This window comes from Chiloscyllium punctatum, chromosome 35 (assembly GCF_047496795.1).
Source record: "Chiloscyllium punctatum isolate Juve2018m chromosome 35, sChiPun1.3, whole genome shotgun sequence".
In the NCBI taxonomy this organism is placed as follows: Eukaryota; Metazoa; Chordata; class Chondrichthyes; order Orectolobiformes; family Hemiscylliidae; genus Chiloscyllium; species Chiloscyllium punctatum.
Genome location: NC_092773.1, coordinates 18,235,653 through 18,255,521, shown reverse-complemented (window position 1 = coordinate 18,255,521; position 19,869 = coordinate 18,235,653). Strand labels below are relative to the sequence as shown.

At 45.9% G+C, this 19,869-nt stretch overlaps 1 protein-coding gene across 3 annotated transcripts in view; it reads right to left on the bottom strand.

The window, feature by feature from the left end:
* LOC140459719 (tetraspanin-15) overlaps positions 1 to 19,869 on the bottom strand; it is a 181,250-nt gene that overhangs the window by 69,978 nt on the left and 91,403 nt on the right. For all 3 annotated transcript variants that reach the window (XM_072554159.1, XM_072554158.1, XM_072554160.1), the window contains one exon: positions 8,709 to 8,825. In XM_072554159.1, coding sequence (XP_072410260.1) covers positions 8,709 to 8,825 — 117 coding nt within the window. The remainder of the gene's footprint in view (positions 1 to 8,708; positions 8,826 to 19,869) is intronic.

Genomic DNA, 19,869 nt, shown 5'->3' with positions numbered 1-19,869 from the left:
TTCTTAATAAGTTTGCAGATGACACAAAAGTAGCTAGAGGGACAGGTATGGTTGAGGAAGGGGGAAGGCTGAGAAGGACTTGGACAGGCTAGGAGAGTGGACAAAGAAGTGAAAGATGGAAATTAATGTGGGCAAGTGGGAGGTTATGCACTTTGGGAGGAAGAAAGGAGGCACAGACTATTTTCTGAATAGGGAAAGGCTTCGAAAATCGAAAGCATAAAGGGATTCGGGAGTCCTAGTTCAGGATTCTCTTAAAGTTAATGTGTGGGTTCGCTTGGGTTCACTTGGCATTTAGGAAGACAAATTTAATGTTAGCATTTATGTCAAGTGGCCTAAAATGCAACAGCAGAGATTTACTTCTATGGCTATATGAGGCTCTGGAAAATGTGGAATATTGCATTTGGAATATTGTGAGCAGTTTTTGGTCTCATATCTCAGGAAAGATGTGCTGGCCTTGGAGGGGATCCAGTAAAGGTTTACAAAAATGATCCCAACGATGAAGGGCTTGTCGTTGAAGACTCTAGTTGATGGAGTTTCGAAGGATGAGGGGGAATCTCATGAAAACTTATAGAATACTGAGTGGCTTGGATAGAGTGGACATAGAGAAGATGTTTCCACTCATAGGACAGACTTGGGCTGAGGGCACAGCCTCACAGTGAAGGGACAACTCTTTCGAACTGAGAAAAAGAGGAATTTCTTCAGTCAGAGAGTGGCTAATCTGTGGAACTCATTGCTGCAGAAAACTGTGAAGTCAAGTCATTGAGTATATTTAAAGTGGAGATAGATAGGTTCTTTATTACTTAAGGGGATATAAGAGAAGACAGGAGAGTGAGGTTGGGAAACAAATCAGCCATGATTGAATGGCAGAGCAGACTCAACGGTTCGAATGGCCTAACTCTGCCCAATATCTTATGGTTCATGACATTTGGCAAAGTGTACTTCCTCTGTCCCATAGTTTAAACATTTAATCTCAGGACGTGGTCCTCAGTGGCATTGCAACAAATTGAAGTCAGCAAAGGTTGACCTGAGAAGCTGCTGATTACTGCCCTCAAACACATTTATGAGTCAGCCAACCCAACACATTCAATGTTATTTCTACTTCTTTCAGCTTTTCATATTTCCATATAATCATTGCTTCACACATTCCTCTTTTCACATCCACACACTCACTAGTTTTGCAATTCGCACCTTCACACACATTTGATACACTATGTCCCAGATATTGCACCATAGCGAGTACATCCATTGAATGTCTGATAAGACAAGCAAAACAGCTTGCTTTACATAAATTATTCATTCCTTTTGATCATTCTGGTGCGTACTCTTTGACTTCAACCAAGAAATGTTGCCAAATACAGTGGAAAATGGCTGCTGTAAATTATTTTCAAAATATTCATTCTTGTTCCTCAATGGTCGGCATGGCAGCTTAGTGGTTCTCACTGCAGTCTCACAGACCTGAGTTTGTTTCCAGCCTTGTGCTTCAGCCTGTCTGGAGTTTGCACATTCTCCCTGTGTCTGTGTGTGACTCCTCCGGGTGCTTCGGTTTCCTCTGATGGTCCAAACATGCGCAGGTTAGGTGGATTGGCCATTGGAAATGCAGGGTTATAGGGTGAGGTTGGGGGATGGTCTGGGTGGGATGCTCTCCAGGGGGGTTGTTGCAGACCCAATAGGCCAAATGGCTTGCTTCCAAACTCTAGGAATTCTATGAATGTTGTCCTTATTGTTTAGCACTGCGTGAATTAAAGGACAGGCAGGACACCAGAAAAAACCCACCTGGTACTGCCTACTTCAGCTGCAGCAGTCACCTACCCAGTTACATCTGCCCCTTCCTGTGAAGAAGACTCTGACCAGTGACTGAAACCTCCCACCCAAAACACCAATTGCAAACACTTTGGTGACAGTAATCTCAACTGTCTCACATTTACCATAGCCTTGGAGAGGGAAAAGAGCAGTTACCAAGGAAAGATATTTAATTGGGGAAAAGGAAATTACGACGCTATCAGGCAGGAGTTGGGAAGGAGAGACTGGGAGCAATTGTTCCACAGAAAGGGCACAGAAAGGGACATGTGGAGACTGTTTAAGGAGCATTTGTTTGCGAGTGATGCACGAATTTGTTCCTCTGAGACAGGTAAGAAGGGGTAAGATTAAGGAACCTTGGAAGACGAGAACAGAGAAGCTTCTCGTCAAAAGGAAGAAGGCAGCTTATGTAAGGTGGAGGAAGCAAGGATCTAGCTTTAGAGGATTACAAGCTTGCTAGAAAGGAGCCCAGAAATGGACTGATGACAGCCAGGTAGGGGCATGAGAAAGGCTTGGCAGGAAGGATTAGGGAGAACCCAAAAGCATTTTACTTATACATGAGGAATAAGAGAATGATCAGGGAGAAGGTAGGGCTGATCAAAGGTTGCGTGGGGAACTTGTGCGTGGAGTCTGAGCTTCCCCTACTCAAAATTGAGTTTTTTGTTGCGGTTTTCACTAAGGAAAGGGACCTTGTTGTGAATGAGAACTTTGAGGAGCTTGTATACAGGCTTGAACAGACCAAGATTGATGAAGTTGATGAGCTAGAAATTTTGGCAAACATTAAGATTGATAAGTCCCCAGAACCAAACCAGATTTATCCTAGGTTGCTCCGGGGAGTGAGAAAGGAGGTTGCTAAGCCCCTGGCAAAGATCTTTGTTTCCTCACTCTCCACAGGAGTCGTACCAGAGGATTGGAAGGAGGTGAATGGTATTCCTCTTTTCAAGAAGGGGAATAGGGAAATCTCTAGCAATTACAGACTAGTCGGTCTTACATCTGTGGTCGGTAAGGTTTTGGAAAGAATTCTGAGGGATAGAATTTATGACTATTTAGAAAAGCATAGCATGATTAAAGACAGTCAGCGTGGCTTTGTGATGGGCAGGTCATGCCTCACAAATCTTATTGAGTTCTTTGAGGAGGTGAGAAGACTGGTTGATGAAGGTTGAGCAATGGATGTGGTGTATATGGACTTCAGAAAGGCATTTGATTAGGTTCCCCCTGGTAGGCCCATTCATAAAGTCAGGAAGTATGGGATACAGGGAGATTTGTCTATCTGGATTCAGAATTGGTTGGCTGAGAGAAGGCAGAGAGTTGTTGTTGTTGGAAAATACTCTGCCTGGAGGTCAGTGTTGAGTGGTGTCCTGCAGGACTCAGTTCTTGGGCCTCTGCTCTTATTAGTTTTTATAAATGACTTAGATGAGGAGAGCTGAGAAGTGGCAGATGGAGTTTAATTCAGATAAATGCGAGGTGCTGCATTTTGGGAAAACAAATCTTAGCAGGACTGATACACTTAATGGTAAGGTCCTAGGGAGTGTTGCTGAACAAAGACACCTTAGGGTGCAGGCTCGTAGCTCCTTGAAAGTGGAGTTGCAGGGAGATAGGATAGTGAAGAAGGCATTTGGTATGCTTTCCTTTATTGGTCAGAGTATTGAGTACAGGAGTTGAGAGGTCATGTTGCGGCTGTACAGGACATTGTTAGGCCACTGTTGAAATATTGCATGCAATTCTGGTCTCCTTCCTATCGGAAAGATGTTGTGAAACTTGAGAGGGTTCAGAAAAGGTCTACAAGGATATTGGCAGGGTTGGAAGATTTGAGCTATAGGGAGAGGCTGAACAGGTTGGGGCTGTTTTCCCTGGAGCATCGGAGGCTGAGGGGGAGACCTTATAGAGGTTTACAAAATTATGAGGTTAAAAATCACACAACACCAGGTTATAGTCCAACAGGTTTAATTGGAAGAACAGGTTTGCTTCCAATTAAACCTGTTGGACTATAACCTGGTGTTGTGTGATTTTTAACTTTGTACACACCAGTTCAACACCGGCATCTCCAAATCATGAAAATTATGAGGAGCATGGATAGGATAAATAGACAAAGTCTTTTCCCTGGGGTCGGGGAATCCAGAACTAGAGGGCATAGGTTTAGGGTGAGAGCGGAAAGATATAAAAGAGACCTAAGGGCAACTTTTTCACTCAGAAGGTGGTACATGTATGGAATGAGCTGTCAGAGGAAGTGGTGGAGGCTGGTACAATTGCAACATTTAAGAGGCATTTGGATGTGTATATGAATAGGAAGGGTTTGGAGGGATATGAGCAGGTAGGACTAGATTGGGTTGGGATATCTGGTCGGCATGGATGGGTTGGACTGAAGGGTCTGTTTCTATGCTGTAAATCTCTATGAATCTGTGAGTGGTGGGTTAGTAAATTTGCAGACGACACAAAGGTTGGAGGTGCCGTTGATAGTATCGAGGGCTATTGCAGGTTGCAGTGTGACATAGACAGGATGCAGAGCTGGGCTGAGAAATGGCAGATGGAGTTCAGCCTGGATAAATGAGAAGTGATGCATTTTGGAAGGTCGAACTCGAATGCTGAATATAGGATTAAAGACAGGATTCTTGGCAGTGTGGAGGAACAGAGGGATCTTGGTATTCAGGTGCATTCATCCCTCAAAGTTGTCACCCAAGTGGATTGGGTTGCTAAGAAAGCATATGGTATTTTGGCTTTCATTAATGGGGGATTGAGTTAAGAGCCACGAGGTTTTGCTACAGCTTTACAAGTCCCTGATGAGACCACACTTGGAATATTATGTCCAGTTCTGGTCACCCTACTATAGGAAAAATACAGAGGCTTTGGAGAGGGTGCAAAGAAGGTTTACCAGGATGCTGCCTGGACTGGAGGGCTTGCCTTATGAAGAGAGGTTGACTAAGCTCGGACTTTTCTCTCTGGAGAGAAGGAGGAAGAGAAATGACCTGATCGAGGTATACAAGGTAATGAGACACATGGATAGAGTTAAAAGCCACAGACTTTTCCCCAGGGCAGGATTGACTGGCACAAGGTGTCATAGTTTTAAGATTTTAGGAGAAAGGTATAGAGAGGACATCAGAGGTAGGTTCTTTATGCAGAGAGTTGTGAATGCATGGATTGCGTTGCCAGTGGTGGTGGTGGAAGCAGAGTCATTAGGGACATTTAAGTGTGTGCTGAACATGCACATGGATAGCAGTGAATTGAGGGTGCATAGGTTAAGTTATTTTATTTTATATTAGGATTAATCCTCGGCACAACATCGTGGGCCAAAGGGCCTATTCTGTGCTATACTTTTCTATGTTCTGTGCTCTATGTTCTAATCAAACATAAAACCCTTTCAACAAATCCCTTCGCTGTTCAAAACAGTAAAAAGCTGGAGAAGTCCTTCAAAGAAAATTGTTTTGAAGAGTGCATGCTCTTCTGAAGCAATTGCCTTTGCTCAGATCTGCTGGCAAAAGATAATCAGAAAAATTCATTGACAATCAGGCTTCAAAATTGTAAGTGGACTGAGAAAACAAATGGCGAATTTCTTTACATAATTCCAACAAGATTTTTCTTGGTCAATAGTGAAGAAAATTAGTTGAAATGCAAAGCAGGTAATTATATTTCTATCTCCCACAGTGAAATTACACCATGGATGCCAGGTCAAAGCCTCATGAAGCCAACACAACCTCATGATGCATGCTGTGTAATGAGATGTCAAACTGTTTCCATGCATATCCCTTCAGAGGACTGCAGATGGTAAATTCAGGTTGAAGGTATTGATTGTACAAAGTGTTCGGCTCTAATGGGTTGTGCAGTGGAGCACATTAAGTACCACCTAATATTGTGATGGATACAGATAATGCTGGATATCAAAGAAGAAAAATCCACTATCTAGGTCGCTCACAGTTTCAGAAACAACTTGTTTCATTACATTGTAACCTGTGCCAATTTGCTAGTGTGCAATGGACTACATCCTGTTGAACGCAAGATCGCATTTGACTACCAAATGAGTTTCCTCTCCCATGCTAAACCTTGCAGGCCTCAAGATCCCAACCGAAAGGGAGGATGGTGGTAGCACATTGACCAGTCTGAGGATCCATCACACAACAGTCTCTGCAGCGCACTGATGCTCAGGGTTTCTTTGATGAAATTCTCAGAACCCTGATTTGGAGGTTAAAGAGAAGAATCCTGAAGGATGCTGATTGAGAATTGCCACACTTCCCAATTTCAATCTATGAACAATCTCTATGAATATAGAAATGAGACTTCATGAACCGTCTATAGGAAAACTTGATCTGGTTAGCTGATACGATTGACTGTCTGAGCTTGCATGGAAATCCTGACACGAGAGAACTGCAACAGGGAGACAGTGAGGTCTGCAGATGCTGGAGATCAGAGTTAAGAGTGTGGTGCTGGAAAAGCACAGCATGTCAGGAGCATCCAAGGAACAGGAAAATCGATGTTTCAGGCCAGAGCCCTTCATCAGGAATGAGGCTGGGAGCCTCGGGGGTGGAGAGATAAGTGGGAGGGGGTGGGGCTGAGGAGAAGGTAGCTGACAGTGCAATAGGTGGATGGAGGCGGGAGTAAAAGTGATAGGTCGGAGAGGAGGGTGAAGCGGATAGGTGGGAAGGAAGATTGATAGGTGGGCCAGGTCATGAGGGCGATGCTGAGCTGGCAGGTTGGAACTGGGGTTAAGGTGGGGGAAGGGGAAATGAGGAAATTGATGAAGTCCATATTGATGCTCTAGGTTTGGAGGGTCCCTAGGCAGAAGATGAGGCATTCTTCCTCCAGGTCTTGGGTGGTGAGGGAGTGGCGATGGAAGAGACCCAGGACCTGCATGGCCTCGGCGGAGTGGGAAGGGGAACTGAAATGTTGGGCCACAGGGCGGTGGGGTTGATTGGTGCGGGTGTCCCAGAGGTGTTCCCTAAAACGATCTGCGAGAAGGCATCCAGTCTCCCCAATGTAGAGGAGACCGCATTGGGAGCAACGGATACAATAAATGACATTGGTGGATGTGCAGGTGAAATTTGATGGATGTGGAAGGCTCCTTTGGGGCCTTGGATGGAGGTGAGGGGGGACGTGTGGGCGCAGGTTTTGCAATTCCTGCTTTGGCAAAGGAAGGTGCTGGGAGGGGAGGGTGGGTTGTTAGGGGGGCATGGACCTGACCAGGTAGTTGCGGAGGGAACAGTCTTTGCAGAAAGCGGATAGGGGTGGGGAGGGAAATATATCCCTAGTGATGGGATGCATTTGTAGGTGGCGGAAATGTTGGCGGGTGACGCGAATTATGTGGAGGTTGGTGGGGTGGAAGGTGAGGACCGGGGGGGTTCTGTCCTTGTTGCGGTTGGAGGTGTGGGGTTCAAGTGCAGAGGTGCGGGACGTGGATGAGATGCATTGGAGGCCATCTTCAACCACGTGGGAGGGGAAATTTTGGTCTTTAAAGAAGGAGGCCATCTGGTGTGTTCCGTGGTGGAATTGGTCCTCCTGAGAGCAGATGCGAAGGAATTGGGAATATGAAATAGCATTTTTGCAGGAGGGAGAGTGGGAGGAGGTGTAATCCAGGTAGCTGTGGGAGTCGGTGGGTTTGTAAAAAATGTCAGTGTCGAGTCGGTCCTCATGGATGGAGATGGAGAGCTCAAGGAAGGGGAGGGAGGTGTCAGAGACAGAGAACTGCGACAGGGAACCTGGTTCCTATTACTGTGTAACAATGAACCAAGTCCCAATTGGAGTTTGCTATCTCCTCAATAAATATAATCTCCTTATGGGACAAATATTGTCGTAACACCTTGCAGTCTTTTTCAGTCCTTTTCTTCAATTTAATCAGGGATTCAACCAAACATTCTGCTCATTCACCATGATACACGACATTGGTTCACAACACAGAAGGTTTTATTGATCTTCATTCTTGTGAATACTCAGTTTCCCAAATTGTAACAAACCCATTGACAGATGGTAAACATTAAATGACCGAGTTCTGAAGAATGATCACTGGACCTGAAACATTAACTCTGATTTCTCTCCACAGATATTGCTAGACCTGCTGAGATTTTCCAGCAATTTTGGTGACTCAATGATAAGCACTGCTGCCTCACAGCGCCAGGTACCTGGTTATAACAGCCTCAGGTGACTGTATGGAGTTTGCACATTCTCCCCGTGTCAGTGTGGATTTCCTCCGGTTGCTCCGGTTTCCTCCCACAGTCCAAAGAGTGCAGGTTAGGGTAGATTGGACATAGTAAATTGCACATACTATACACAGTTGTGCAGGCTAGGTGAGTTAGTCATGGGAAATACAGGGATAGGTAGGGTTATTTAGAAGGGTGGTTTGGACTTGATAGGCTGAATGGTCTGCTCCCATACTGCAGGAATTCTCTGAAATGTTGTTTGGCAACAGGTAAGATTTTGCGAGTTAAGTTGCTTTGGACAGAGCACGTCTTTGTTAAACATTCTAGTCTTAATGAACCATTCAGTGATTTTCACAAACTGTGGAACTCAGTAAAAAATGAAAGACAAGTATTTTTCCTGGTGGCCATTAATGTAGTGGTCTCTAAAGCTCCAACCACACATTCTCTAAGCTGCTGAGGTAGTGAAACGTGATGGATACTCAATTCAATATCCCTTACACTTGCACCCAGGAGACCTGGAATAGAGGGGTCACAAACTACAAGGTTAATTGACACAATCTCTGAAAAACCCCAGTTTAAATTAAAGCTATGTAGCACACAGTACTGAGCAGATGGCTGAATAGGTCATCTAGAACTATGTTGTGTACACTGCATTCCAACTTGGTGTTGGTGTTAGCCCATCAAAATGCACTTTGGCAGCTCAAAGCTGAAGCACTGAATGTAAATAGGAAAGCCAGTCTTAATGTGTAACAGGCTGCATATCGTGGGCATTGTGGATTTCCATCATACCTGATTGCTCACACAGCAAGTATATGGTGCTCCACAGGCCAGTGGTCCTGGTGCATCACAAGAATGGTATTGATTCACAGCCCAGTCCATGTAGTCATCTCCCCCACAGCATGAAAACTGTTGGCAAGAAAAAATGTCAAGTTATTGAACAGCCCTGCAGAGACAGCAGCCACAGAAATGTATTCTTCTTTGAGTTGTTAGTATTGTGTGTGGGTGGATGAAATGAGAAAACATTTGTGTTGAATCAGGTAGAGGGCTTGTCAGCCTTAACGAGGATATCATTTTTCAGAGAAGTATAACTGCACAAACTTCAGGTTGATCAAGGAGCAGAACTTTGAATTTCTTTTCCAGTTTGCTGGTTCACCAAGTTTTGGCATGCAACAGTCCCAGGTGAAACCAGCTCCTTCTATATGATCCCCATCAAACACTCCCAGGACAGGGACAGCACGGGATTAGATACAGAGTAAAGCTCTCTCCACACTGTCCCCCAACAAATACTCTCAAGACAGGGACAGCATAGGGTTAGATACAAAGTAAAAATTCCTCTACACTATTCCCCCATCAAACGCTCTTCAAAATAGGGACAGAACGGGGTTAGATACAGAGTAAAACTCCCTCCACACTGTCCCATCAAATACTCCCATGATAGGGACGATACGGGATTAGATACAGAGAAAAGCTCCCTCCACACTGTCCCCCATCAAACGCCCAGGACAGGAACAGCATGGGATTAGATACAGAGTAAAGTTCTCTCCACACTGGGCCCACCCCATCAAACACTCTCAGGACAGAGATGGCATGGGGTTACATACAAAGTAAAACTCTCTCTACACTGTTCCCCCATCAAACACTCCCAGGACAGGGACGGAATGGGATTAGATACAGAGTATACTGTTTCCCATCTAACACTCCCAGGATAGGGATAGCAGGTGGTTATACATGGAGTAAAACTCTCTCCACGCTGTCCCCCATCAAACACTCTCGGGACAGGGACAGCACAGGGCTAGATACAAAGTAAAACTTCCTCTACACTGTTCCCCCATCAAACGCTCCCAGGCCAGGGACAGCACGGAGTTAGATACAGAGTAAAGCTCCCTCCTCACTGTCCCCCATCAAACACTCTCAGGATAGGGACGGTACAGGATTTGATACAGAGTAAAGCTCTTCTAACTGCTCCCCCATCAAATGCTCCCAGGTCAGGGACGGTATGGGATTAGATACAGAGTAAAGCTCTCTCTATACTGTTTCCAATCAAACACTTCCAGGATAGGGATAGCACGTGTTTATATAAAGTAAAACTCTCTCCACAATGTCCCCCATCAAACACTCTCAAGACAGGGACAGCACGGGATTAGATACAGAATAAAACTCTCTCTACACTGTTTCCCATCAAACACTCCCAGGATAGGGATAGCACGTGGTTATAGACAGAGTAAAACTGCCTCCACACTGTCCCCCATCAAACACTCTAGGTACAGGAAAGGCATAGGGTAAAGCTTCACTCTACAGAGTAAAGCTTCTCTACACTGTCCCCCATCAAACACTCCCAGGACAGGGACAGCACGGGGTTAGATACAGAGTAAAGCTCCCTCCATACTGTCCCCCATCAAACGTTCCCATGACAGGGACAGCATGGTGTTAGATACATAGTAAAGCTCTCTCTACACTATCCCCCTTCAAACACTTCCAGAACAAGGACGCATGGGGTTATATACAGAGTAAAGCTCTCTCTACACTGTCCGCCATTAAATGCTCCCATGACAGGGACAGCACAGGGTTAGATACAGAGTAAAGCTTGCTCTACACTGTCCCCATCAAACGCTCCCATGACAGGGACAGCACAGGGTTAGACACAGAGTAAAGCTCGCTCTACACTGTCCCCCATCAAATGGTCCCATGACAGGGACAGCACTGGGTTAGATACAGAGTAAAGCTCGCTCTACGCTGTCCCCCATCAGACATGCCCAGGCCAGGGACAGCCGGGGTTATGTGCAGAGTAAATCTCCCTCTACATTGTCCCCCATCAAAAGCTCCCATGACAAGGACAGCACGGGGTTAGATACAGAGTGAAGCTCCTTCTGTATTGTTCCCATCAAACACTCCCAGGACAGGGACAGCATGGGGTTAGATACACAGTAAAGCTCCCGCTACACTGTCCCCCATCAACACTCACAGGACAGGGACAGCACAGTGTTAGATACAGAGTAAAACTCCCTCCACTCTGTCTCCTGTCAACCGCTCCCATGACAGGGACAGCACAGGGTAAGATACAGAGTAAAGCTCTCTCTACACTGTCTCTATCAAACACTCCGAGGACAGGGACAGCATGGGTTAGATACAAAGTAAAGCTCCTTCTACACTGTGCCCATTAATCTCTCCCAGAACAGGGACAGCATGGGTATAGATGCTGAGTAAAGCTGCTTCTACACTCCCAGGACAGGGACAGCATGGGGTTAGATCCATGGTAAAGCTCCTTCCCGGCACCTTCCCTTTCCACTGCAGGAGGTGCAAATCCTGCACCCACACCTCCTCCCTCACCTCCATCCAAGGCCCCAAAGGATCCTTCCACATCCGGCAGAGATTTTCTTGCACATCCAAACACCTCAGCTACTGTATCCATTGCTCTCAATATGGTCTCCTCTACATTGGGGAGACAGGATGCCAACTCGCAGAATGTTTCAGGGAACATCTCTGGGACACATGCACCAAACAACCTCTCTGCCCTATGGCCGACCACTCCAACTCACCCTCCCTCTCTGCCAAGTACATGCAAGTCCTAGGCCTTCTCAACCGCCAAATCCATGCCACCCAATACCCGGAGGAAGAATGCCTCATCTTCTGCCTTGGGACACTTCAAACACACGGCATCAACATTGACTTCACCAGTTTCCTAATCTTCTCTCCCCTCAACTCCTTCCAAATCCAACCCTCCAACTTGGCACCACCCTCTTGAACTGTGCTACCTGTCCATCATCCTTCCCACCTATCCACTCCGCCCTCCTCTTCGACTTATCACTATCATCCTCCAACTGCATCTAGCTATCTCCTTCCTGGCCACCTTATCCCAGCCTCATCCCATTCTCCTATTTATCTCTCAGCCCCCTTCCCTTCCCCTCACATTCCTGATGAATGGCTTATGCCCGAAATGTCGACTCTTCTGCTCCTCAGATGCTGCCTGACCAGCTGTGTTTTTCCAGCGCCACACTTTTCGATTCCTTCTACACTGTCCCCATCAAACACTCCCAGGACGGGGACAGCATGGTGTTAGATGCAGAGTAAAGCTTTCTCTACATTGTACAGGACAGGATCAGCATGAGTTTGGATACAGAGTGAAGCTCCTTATGTACTGTCCCCATTAAACACTCCCAGGACAGGGACAGTATGGGGTCAAATAGAGAGTGAAGCTCCTTCTACACTGTCCACCATCAAACATTCCCAGGACATGGACAGCACAGGGTTAGATACAGAGTAAAGTTCCCTCGACCTTGTACCCATCAAACATTCCCAGGACAGGGACAGCATTGGGTTAGATGCAGAGTACCCTCCACACTGTCTCAGCTAACACTCCCAGAACAGCACAGGGTTAGATACAGAGTAACGCTTCCTCAATACTATCCCCCATCAAACACTCCCAGGACAGGGGCAGCATGGTGTTAGATATAGAGCAAAGCTCCTTCTTCACTGACCCCAGCAAAAACTCTCAGGACAGGGACAGCACAGGGTGAGATACAGAGTAAAGCTCCTTCTACACCGTACCCATCAAACACTCCCAGGACAGGGACAGAATGGGGTTAGATACAGAGTAAAGATCCCTCTACACTGTCCCTACAAAAACACTCCCAGGACAAGGACAGCACAGGGTTAGACACAGAGTAAAGCTCTCTCTACACTGTCCCTATCAAACACTCCCAAGACAGGGACAGCACGGGATTAGATACAGAGTAATCCTCCCTCTGCACTGTCCCTATCAAACACTGCTGGGCCTGAGATAGGAAATGATAGATGAAATGATGTGGAAGAGCCATTGATTGTTCTTTCTGCAGCTATTCCTCCAGTTTTACGAATGACTAGCAGGAGAACGCCTTCAGATAACTTCCTAATCGGTTAAAATACACCCATTAAAAGGCAGTGAACTTTTTCTCTATTCTCCACCCCAAAACCTCAAGAATGAAAATGTCAAATCATTAGCATGAGGAATGCACTTGCTGATGGAAAACCAGTAGAATTTGCTATCAGAGGGAGGCTTCAGCTCCCATATGGTTCTAGCTGAGCAGGAAATTCACCCACTCTTGTGACATTGTAGAGATGTCGCAGATGGAGTTACGGATGATAAATTTGACTGCATTATGACACACCTTCTATGGCTGTTAAGCCCAAGAAAGGACTTGAACCGGGAATTTCTGATCCAGAAATTGGGATCTTTACAGAGCCTTCCAACACGCCATGGTTGTGGGTATGTTTGCTAAGCTGGGAAGTTGATTTGCAGACTTGGTTCTTGGTTAATGTGTTTGTTAGTGGAGCCTGGGCTGAGTGCCATACTTCTAGAAATTCTCTGGCTGTCCTATGTTTAACTTGTCCAATGGTCATTGTGTTGTCCCAGTTGAAGTTGTGGTCTGTGTGTATGGCTACGAGTAACAGCTGGCCGTGGTGTTTAGTGGTTAGCTAATATTGGTGTACCAGAACCAGCAACTGGAAGCAGCAGGAACAGAACCAAATAAATTCCAGAAGATACAGCAGTGCTTCACAGGAAGCTCCAAAGCACTCAAGATGTCACCTAGACAGGGGATGAGACATCTGCAAATCAACTTCTCAGCTAACATATTCACAAGCATACAACTGGCATCCGAGCTACAAATCTTTAGACAAACCTTGAGGCTTCCAATGTGTGAGTGTCAAGACACAGTAAGGTTGAGAGTCTGTGATACATCCTTAATTGTATTATTGAACATTGGCAGATCACAGACAGATACCCTGGAGATTGGTGTTAATCACCCCCTGTGATGTTTCTCCAGGTGTCTGTTTCACACTTTCTTCATTCTATGGAAGTCATTTCCACTTTGATTGAAAATGTTACATCAAAAAAACTCCCTTTGTACATCTGCTTCAATGTTCATTTCCTTCTAAGGTTAATCAATAAATCAATGAGAGAGTCCAACCCACCTTAGTTCATAGTGCCCTGTCAGTATGAAGTGAAACTTGCTGTCAAGGATTTGAAATGTACCTTTCACTGACCTCAATCTTTATCTCCTTGCTCCATTCACCTACGTTGCTCAGAAGCAGCAAAACGAAAGCAGTAGAGCCACTGAAACCTTTCCTCTGTTATGCTGAGACCGCAGCCTTGATGTGTGACTGGGCTTTTGAATAAAATAGGAACAAATTGTTCCAGATTCTGAATCGCAGAATGAATAAGAAGTACAATCACTCACTAAATTCTGTGAAAGGAGCTTTAGCGCATCATCATCATAGGAGATGGCCTTGAATCTCACTCAAAGATGGCACAATTGAAAATGAAAGTTTAATCAAAAGGCAGTATACTTTTTCAATGTCTCGCTTTTAATGTAAATGGAATTACAGCTCAAGGTGTTTCTAATATCATTGCTAAAATACACTACTGCTCGGGAAATCTGTTTCTGTTTGTTCCTTGTCTCCTCTCAGAGCATTTTCTCTAGGAAGAATAGTTGGGCAATGTGGAAAACTGTTTCACATCAGAGACATGGGACGAGTTTCTTATTGTGTCTTTTTCTAATCTGTCAACCATGGTTTAAAGCTGGCATTCTTATCTCCTGAGTCCACATTTGTTAATTCAAATGCCAGCTCCAAACTATATTGTTGTGTTGATGTGATGGTGCACCATCAAAGGTTCTGTCTTCTAGCTGAGTTGTTAAACTAACGAATAAAAAAAAAATCTCATTGCTGTGTGTAGGGTCTTGCTATGTGCAAATTGGCTGCCACTTTTCCTCCATTAAAACCATTTGACTAGTGTTGTTGTTGTGTAATGGGGCTACCATGGTGTTCCTATTCCACTGTTCAGATGTCACATTGCTGTTTCCCTAATGGGATTGGCATCAGGTTGTCTGATATGATCCTTCAGACCAGTACTATTATTCTCTTCGAAACTAGAACCAGAAGCCACTGCAGTAGCACACGTAACCTTCTGCAAAGTCTTGGTTTGTACTTTTCTTTTATTCATTCATGGCATGAGGTCATCAAGGGCATTTGAGAGTCAACCACATTGTTTTGGGTCTGGAGTCAAATGTAGGTCAGATTTTTTTCCCGATGGAATTCAAATTCCACCACCTGCAATGGTGGGATTCAAACAAAGCTCCTCAGAGCATTACTGGGATTTCTGGATTAACAAGTTAAAACCAATGACTGCAGATGCTGGAAACCAGGTTCTGGATTAGTGGTGCTGGAAGAGCACAGCAGTTCAGGCAGCATCCAAGGAGCTTTGAAATCGTCGTTTCGGGCAAAAGCCCTTCATCAGGAATAAAGGCAGTGAGCCTGAAGCGTTGAGAGATAAGCTAGAGGAGGGTGGGGGTGGGGAGAAAGTAGCATAGAGTACAATGGGTGAGTGGGGGAGGGGATGAAGGTGATAGGTCAGGGAGGAGAGGGTGGAGTGGATAGGTGGAAAAGGAGATAGGCAGGTTCGACAAGTCCGGACAAGTCATGGGAACAGTGCTGAGCTGGAAGTTTGGAACTCGGGTGAGGTGGGGGAAGGGGAAATGAGGAAACTGTTGAAGTCCACATTGATGCCCTGGGGTTGAAGTGTTCCGAAGCGGAAGATGAGGCGTTCTTCCTCCAGGCGTCTGGTGGTGAGGGAGCGGCGGTGGAGGAGGCCCAGGACCTCCATGTCCTCGGCAGAGTGGGAGGGGGAGTTGAAATGTTGGGCCACGGGGCGGTGTGGTTGATTGGTGCGGGTGTCCTGGAGATGTTCCCTAAAGCGCTCTGCTAGAAGGCGCCCAGTCTCCCCAATGTAGAGAGACTGGCGCACTGACCTCTACACCGCTGAAGCCAAACGCCAACTCGAGGAGCCAGCGGATAAAGGGGGCGCAGTGGTAGTCTGGCGCACTGACCTCTACACCGCTGAAGCCAAACGCCAACTCGAGGGCCACCTCTTCCTACTGCCCCCTTGACCATGACCCCACCCCCCCATCACCAAACCATCATCTCCCAGACCATACAGAACCTCATCACCTCAGGAGATCTCCCACCCACAGCTTCCAACCTCATAGTCCGGGAACCCCGCACTGCCCGGTTCTACCTCCTTCCCAAGATCCACAAGCCTGACCACCCTGGCCGACCCATTGTCTCAGCATGCTCCTGCCCCACTGAACTCATCTCTACCTACCTTGACACTGTCCTATCCCCCCTAGTCCAGGAACTCCCCACATACGTTCGAGACACCACCCACGTCCTCCACCTCCTCCAAGACTTCCGTTTCCCCGGCCCTCAATGCCTCATCTTCACCATGGATATCCAATCCCTCTATACCTCCATCCGCCATGACCAGGGCCTCCAAGCCCTCCATTTTTTCCTCTCCAGACGTCCCCAACAGTACCCTTCCACCGACACTCTCATTCGTTTGGCCGAACTGGTCCTCACCCTTAACAATTTCTCCTTTGAATCCTCCCACTTCCTCCAGACCAAAGGGATAGCCATGGGCACACGTATGGGCCCCAGCTATGCCTGTCTCTTTGTTGGCTACGTAGAGCAGTTGATCTTCCGTAATTACACCGGCACCACTCCCCACCTCTTCCACCGCTACATTGATGACTGCATTGGCGCCACCTCGTGCTCCCGCGAGGAGATTGAGCAATTCACAAACTTCACCAATACATTCCACCCTGACCTTAAATTTACCTGGACCATCTCTGACACCTCCCTCCCCTTCCTGGACCTCTCCATCTCCATTAATGACGACCGACTTGACACTGACATTTTTTACAAACCCACCGACTCCCATAGCTACCTGGATTACACCTCTTCCCACCCTACCTCTTGCAAAAATGCCATCCCGTATTCCCAATTCCTCCGCCTCCGCCGGATCTGCTCCCAGGAGGACCAGTTCCACCAAAGAACACACCAGATGGCCTCCTTCTTTAGAGACCGCAATTTCCCTTCCCACGTGGTTAAAGATGCCCACCAACGCATCTCGTCTACATCCCGCACCTCCGCCCTCAGACCCCACCCCTCCAACCGGAACAAGGACAGAACTCCCCTGGTGCTCACCTTCCACCCTACCAACCTTTGCATAAACCAAATCATCCGCTGACATTTCCGCCACCTCCAAACAGACCCTACCACCAGGGATATATTTCCCTCCCCACCCCTTTCCACCTTCCACAAAGACCGTTCCCTCCGTGACTACCTGGTCAGGTCCACGCCCCCCTACAACCCACCTCCCATCCTGGAACTTTCCCCTGCCACCCCAGGAACTGTAAAACCTGCGCCCACACCTCCTCCCTCATCTCTAGCCAAGGCCCTAAAGGACCCTTCCACATCCATCAAAGTTTTACTTGCACATCCACTAACATCATTTATCGTATCCGTTGCAGTTCTTTGGATTTTTATTGAGTACGTTTGAAGGTTGGTCACTATTGTAACATCGGAAACACAGCAGTCAATTTGCATTTGTCAAGGTACCACAAGCAGGAAAGAGATAAATGGGCTGATGATCTGATTTAGTGATGTTGAGGAGATGTCGGTGTTGGACTGCGGTGGACAAAATTAAAAATCACACAACACCAGGTTATAGTTCAACAGGTTTATTTGGAAGTACCAGCTTTCTGAGGTACCTGAGGAAAGAGCAGCGGTCCGAAAGCTGGCACTTCCAAATAAACCTATTGCACCATGACCTGTGATGGTGTTGTGTGATTTTTGATTGAGTGATGTCAATTGAGGAATCAGTAGTGACCAAAACATAGTAGACAGGTTGCCTTCCTTCAGAATGTTCTCAATGAGTTACATTGCTCAGTGCTTAGCACTGCTGCCTCACAGCGCCAGAGACCCAGGTTCAATTCCCGCCTCTGGCGACTCTCTGTGTGGAGTTTGCACATTCTCCCCGTGTCTGCGTGGGTTTCCTCCGGGTGCTCCGGTTTCCTCCCACAATCCAAAAATGTGCAGGTTAGGTGAAGAGGTAAATGTAGGGGACTGGGTCTGGGTGGGTTGCGCTTCGATGGGTCGGTGTGGACTTGTTGGGCCGAAGGGCCTGTTTCCACACTGTAAGTAATCTAATCTAATCTAATCTACCTTCAATAACATTAACAGCAGAAAGTAATTCATTCTTACAATCAGTGCCATCATCTACTTTTCTTTCCCCTTCTGAAGAACTGCTCCTTTCACACCATTTAGCAGATCACAAAAGGATCAGGAATCACTAACAATGACTGCTACTTATTCCCTGGTAGTTTTTCTGATATTTCCTGCACCCCAGAAAAAAGCAGGATCCTGACACTTTTGCAGATGTGGAGTCAATATTGTTTACATTTGAATTTGCCACCAGTAGCCACCGTACGATATCAATGTGAAAAGGCAATTCAACTTCCAATACAGCTGATGAATAGCCAACAATGAGACTGTAATTGCATTTAACTGTGGAACAGAATCTGCTGAACACCATGTGCTGCTTTATGCATATTCTCCAAATGCTTTGTGGAGTTTGATCATCAAATCCTGATGCAATGCTCTATGGTCGTTCTATTTCAATTTACAGCACAATGTTGCTCATCACTGAACAATTCATTCCATTCCAGACCCTTTAAAAGTACAAGTGTAATAATTGTGACCATCTTTCCTTCTCTATCTAACAGGGCTTTCTAACCTTTAATATTATGTCTTCTTGTTGAGGCAGCATTCAGGAAGATTTTAAGAAGTTTTACTTTATTTCACAGTGTCATCGCTTCTAATCATCTCATCGGCTCTCCTGATATCCCACTGCTCCACGTGCTCCTGGTTAGAAAAACCAAACATAATGCAAGGTTTTCCATTTCAGCACTAGCAGCCAGCACCTTTTCATCCTGTATATCAGTGTTCATGTTTCAGTCCCACAGGCTGGAATGAAAGATTCCTCAGTTCAATGCTCAGATGGAGCCTTTCCATAATCTGGTTCTAAAGAGACATTTCACTTGGACAGTTCTCAATCCGTCATATTTTTATGCATCAAATCAGAGCTGCACAGCTTTTCCAAATGCAGATAGGTTTCCTCCATTCTCAATCTACACCTCCCTCTGAAAGGCATACAGCCCACCCCTCCAAACCCAAGGTTTACTAGGCATTCAGTATTTCAAGGGACTAGGTGAGAACAGCATCCCAAAAGCAATTCTGGCCAAAATTTTCTACTTTGAACAGTGGTGAGGTCTCCAGTCAAAACTCTGTCTATGCATTATGCTGGGGAAGCTCAAAGAGATTGACTCAGATCACCGAACCAGAACAGTAGGAGACTCCAAAGAGAACGCATCACCGCAGAAAGCTGTAGGGGCAAAGTAAATTTAAAGCTGAGGTAGAGGAATTCTTGATCAGTCGGGGAATCAAGGGGTCTGGAGAAGAGACAGGACAGTAAATATGAGAAATGGCAGATCAGCTATGATCCTGTTGAATGACTGAGCAAGCTTTAGGAGCCGAAAGGCCAACTGTTATTCCTATTTCCTGTGGTCTTATGGTTTAAGAAGGTGGTTCAGGCATCAAATGGACATAAGGGGGAAAGGTACAGAATCCTAAGCTAGAATTCCCTCAAGGACTGATGATACAGGGAATAAAATGGAAAATGCAAAAGTGTTTTATGATGTCCTTCAAGTACATTAACCCACCGAGAATTGGTTGCAAAGAGAGAATGCATTGATCTAAACAATGATCAGAATTTGTGTTTGAGAATAAATTATCAACTCACAAACAAAGTGAGAAGATTTTTTAATGCACTAAAATAGCAGAAGAACAGTAAAGGAGTGGACCGTTAAGGGATCAGAAAGAAGTTGCTCTTGAAGAGAGCCTGGATGCAGTAGTGACTCTGCCCTTTACATTCATCTTCACTTAAGAAGAGGATGCTACCAATGTCACAGGAAAGGAAGGAGAAACGTGGAGAAGAGAAAACTAGATGAAGTGATACTGTTAAAAGGTTTGCAATATTCAAAACAGAAAAGCCATTTAGTTCCGATGAAGTTTATCT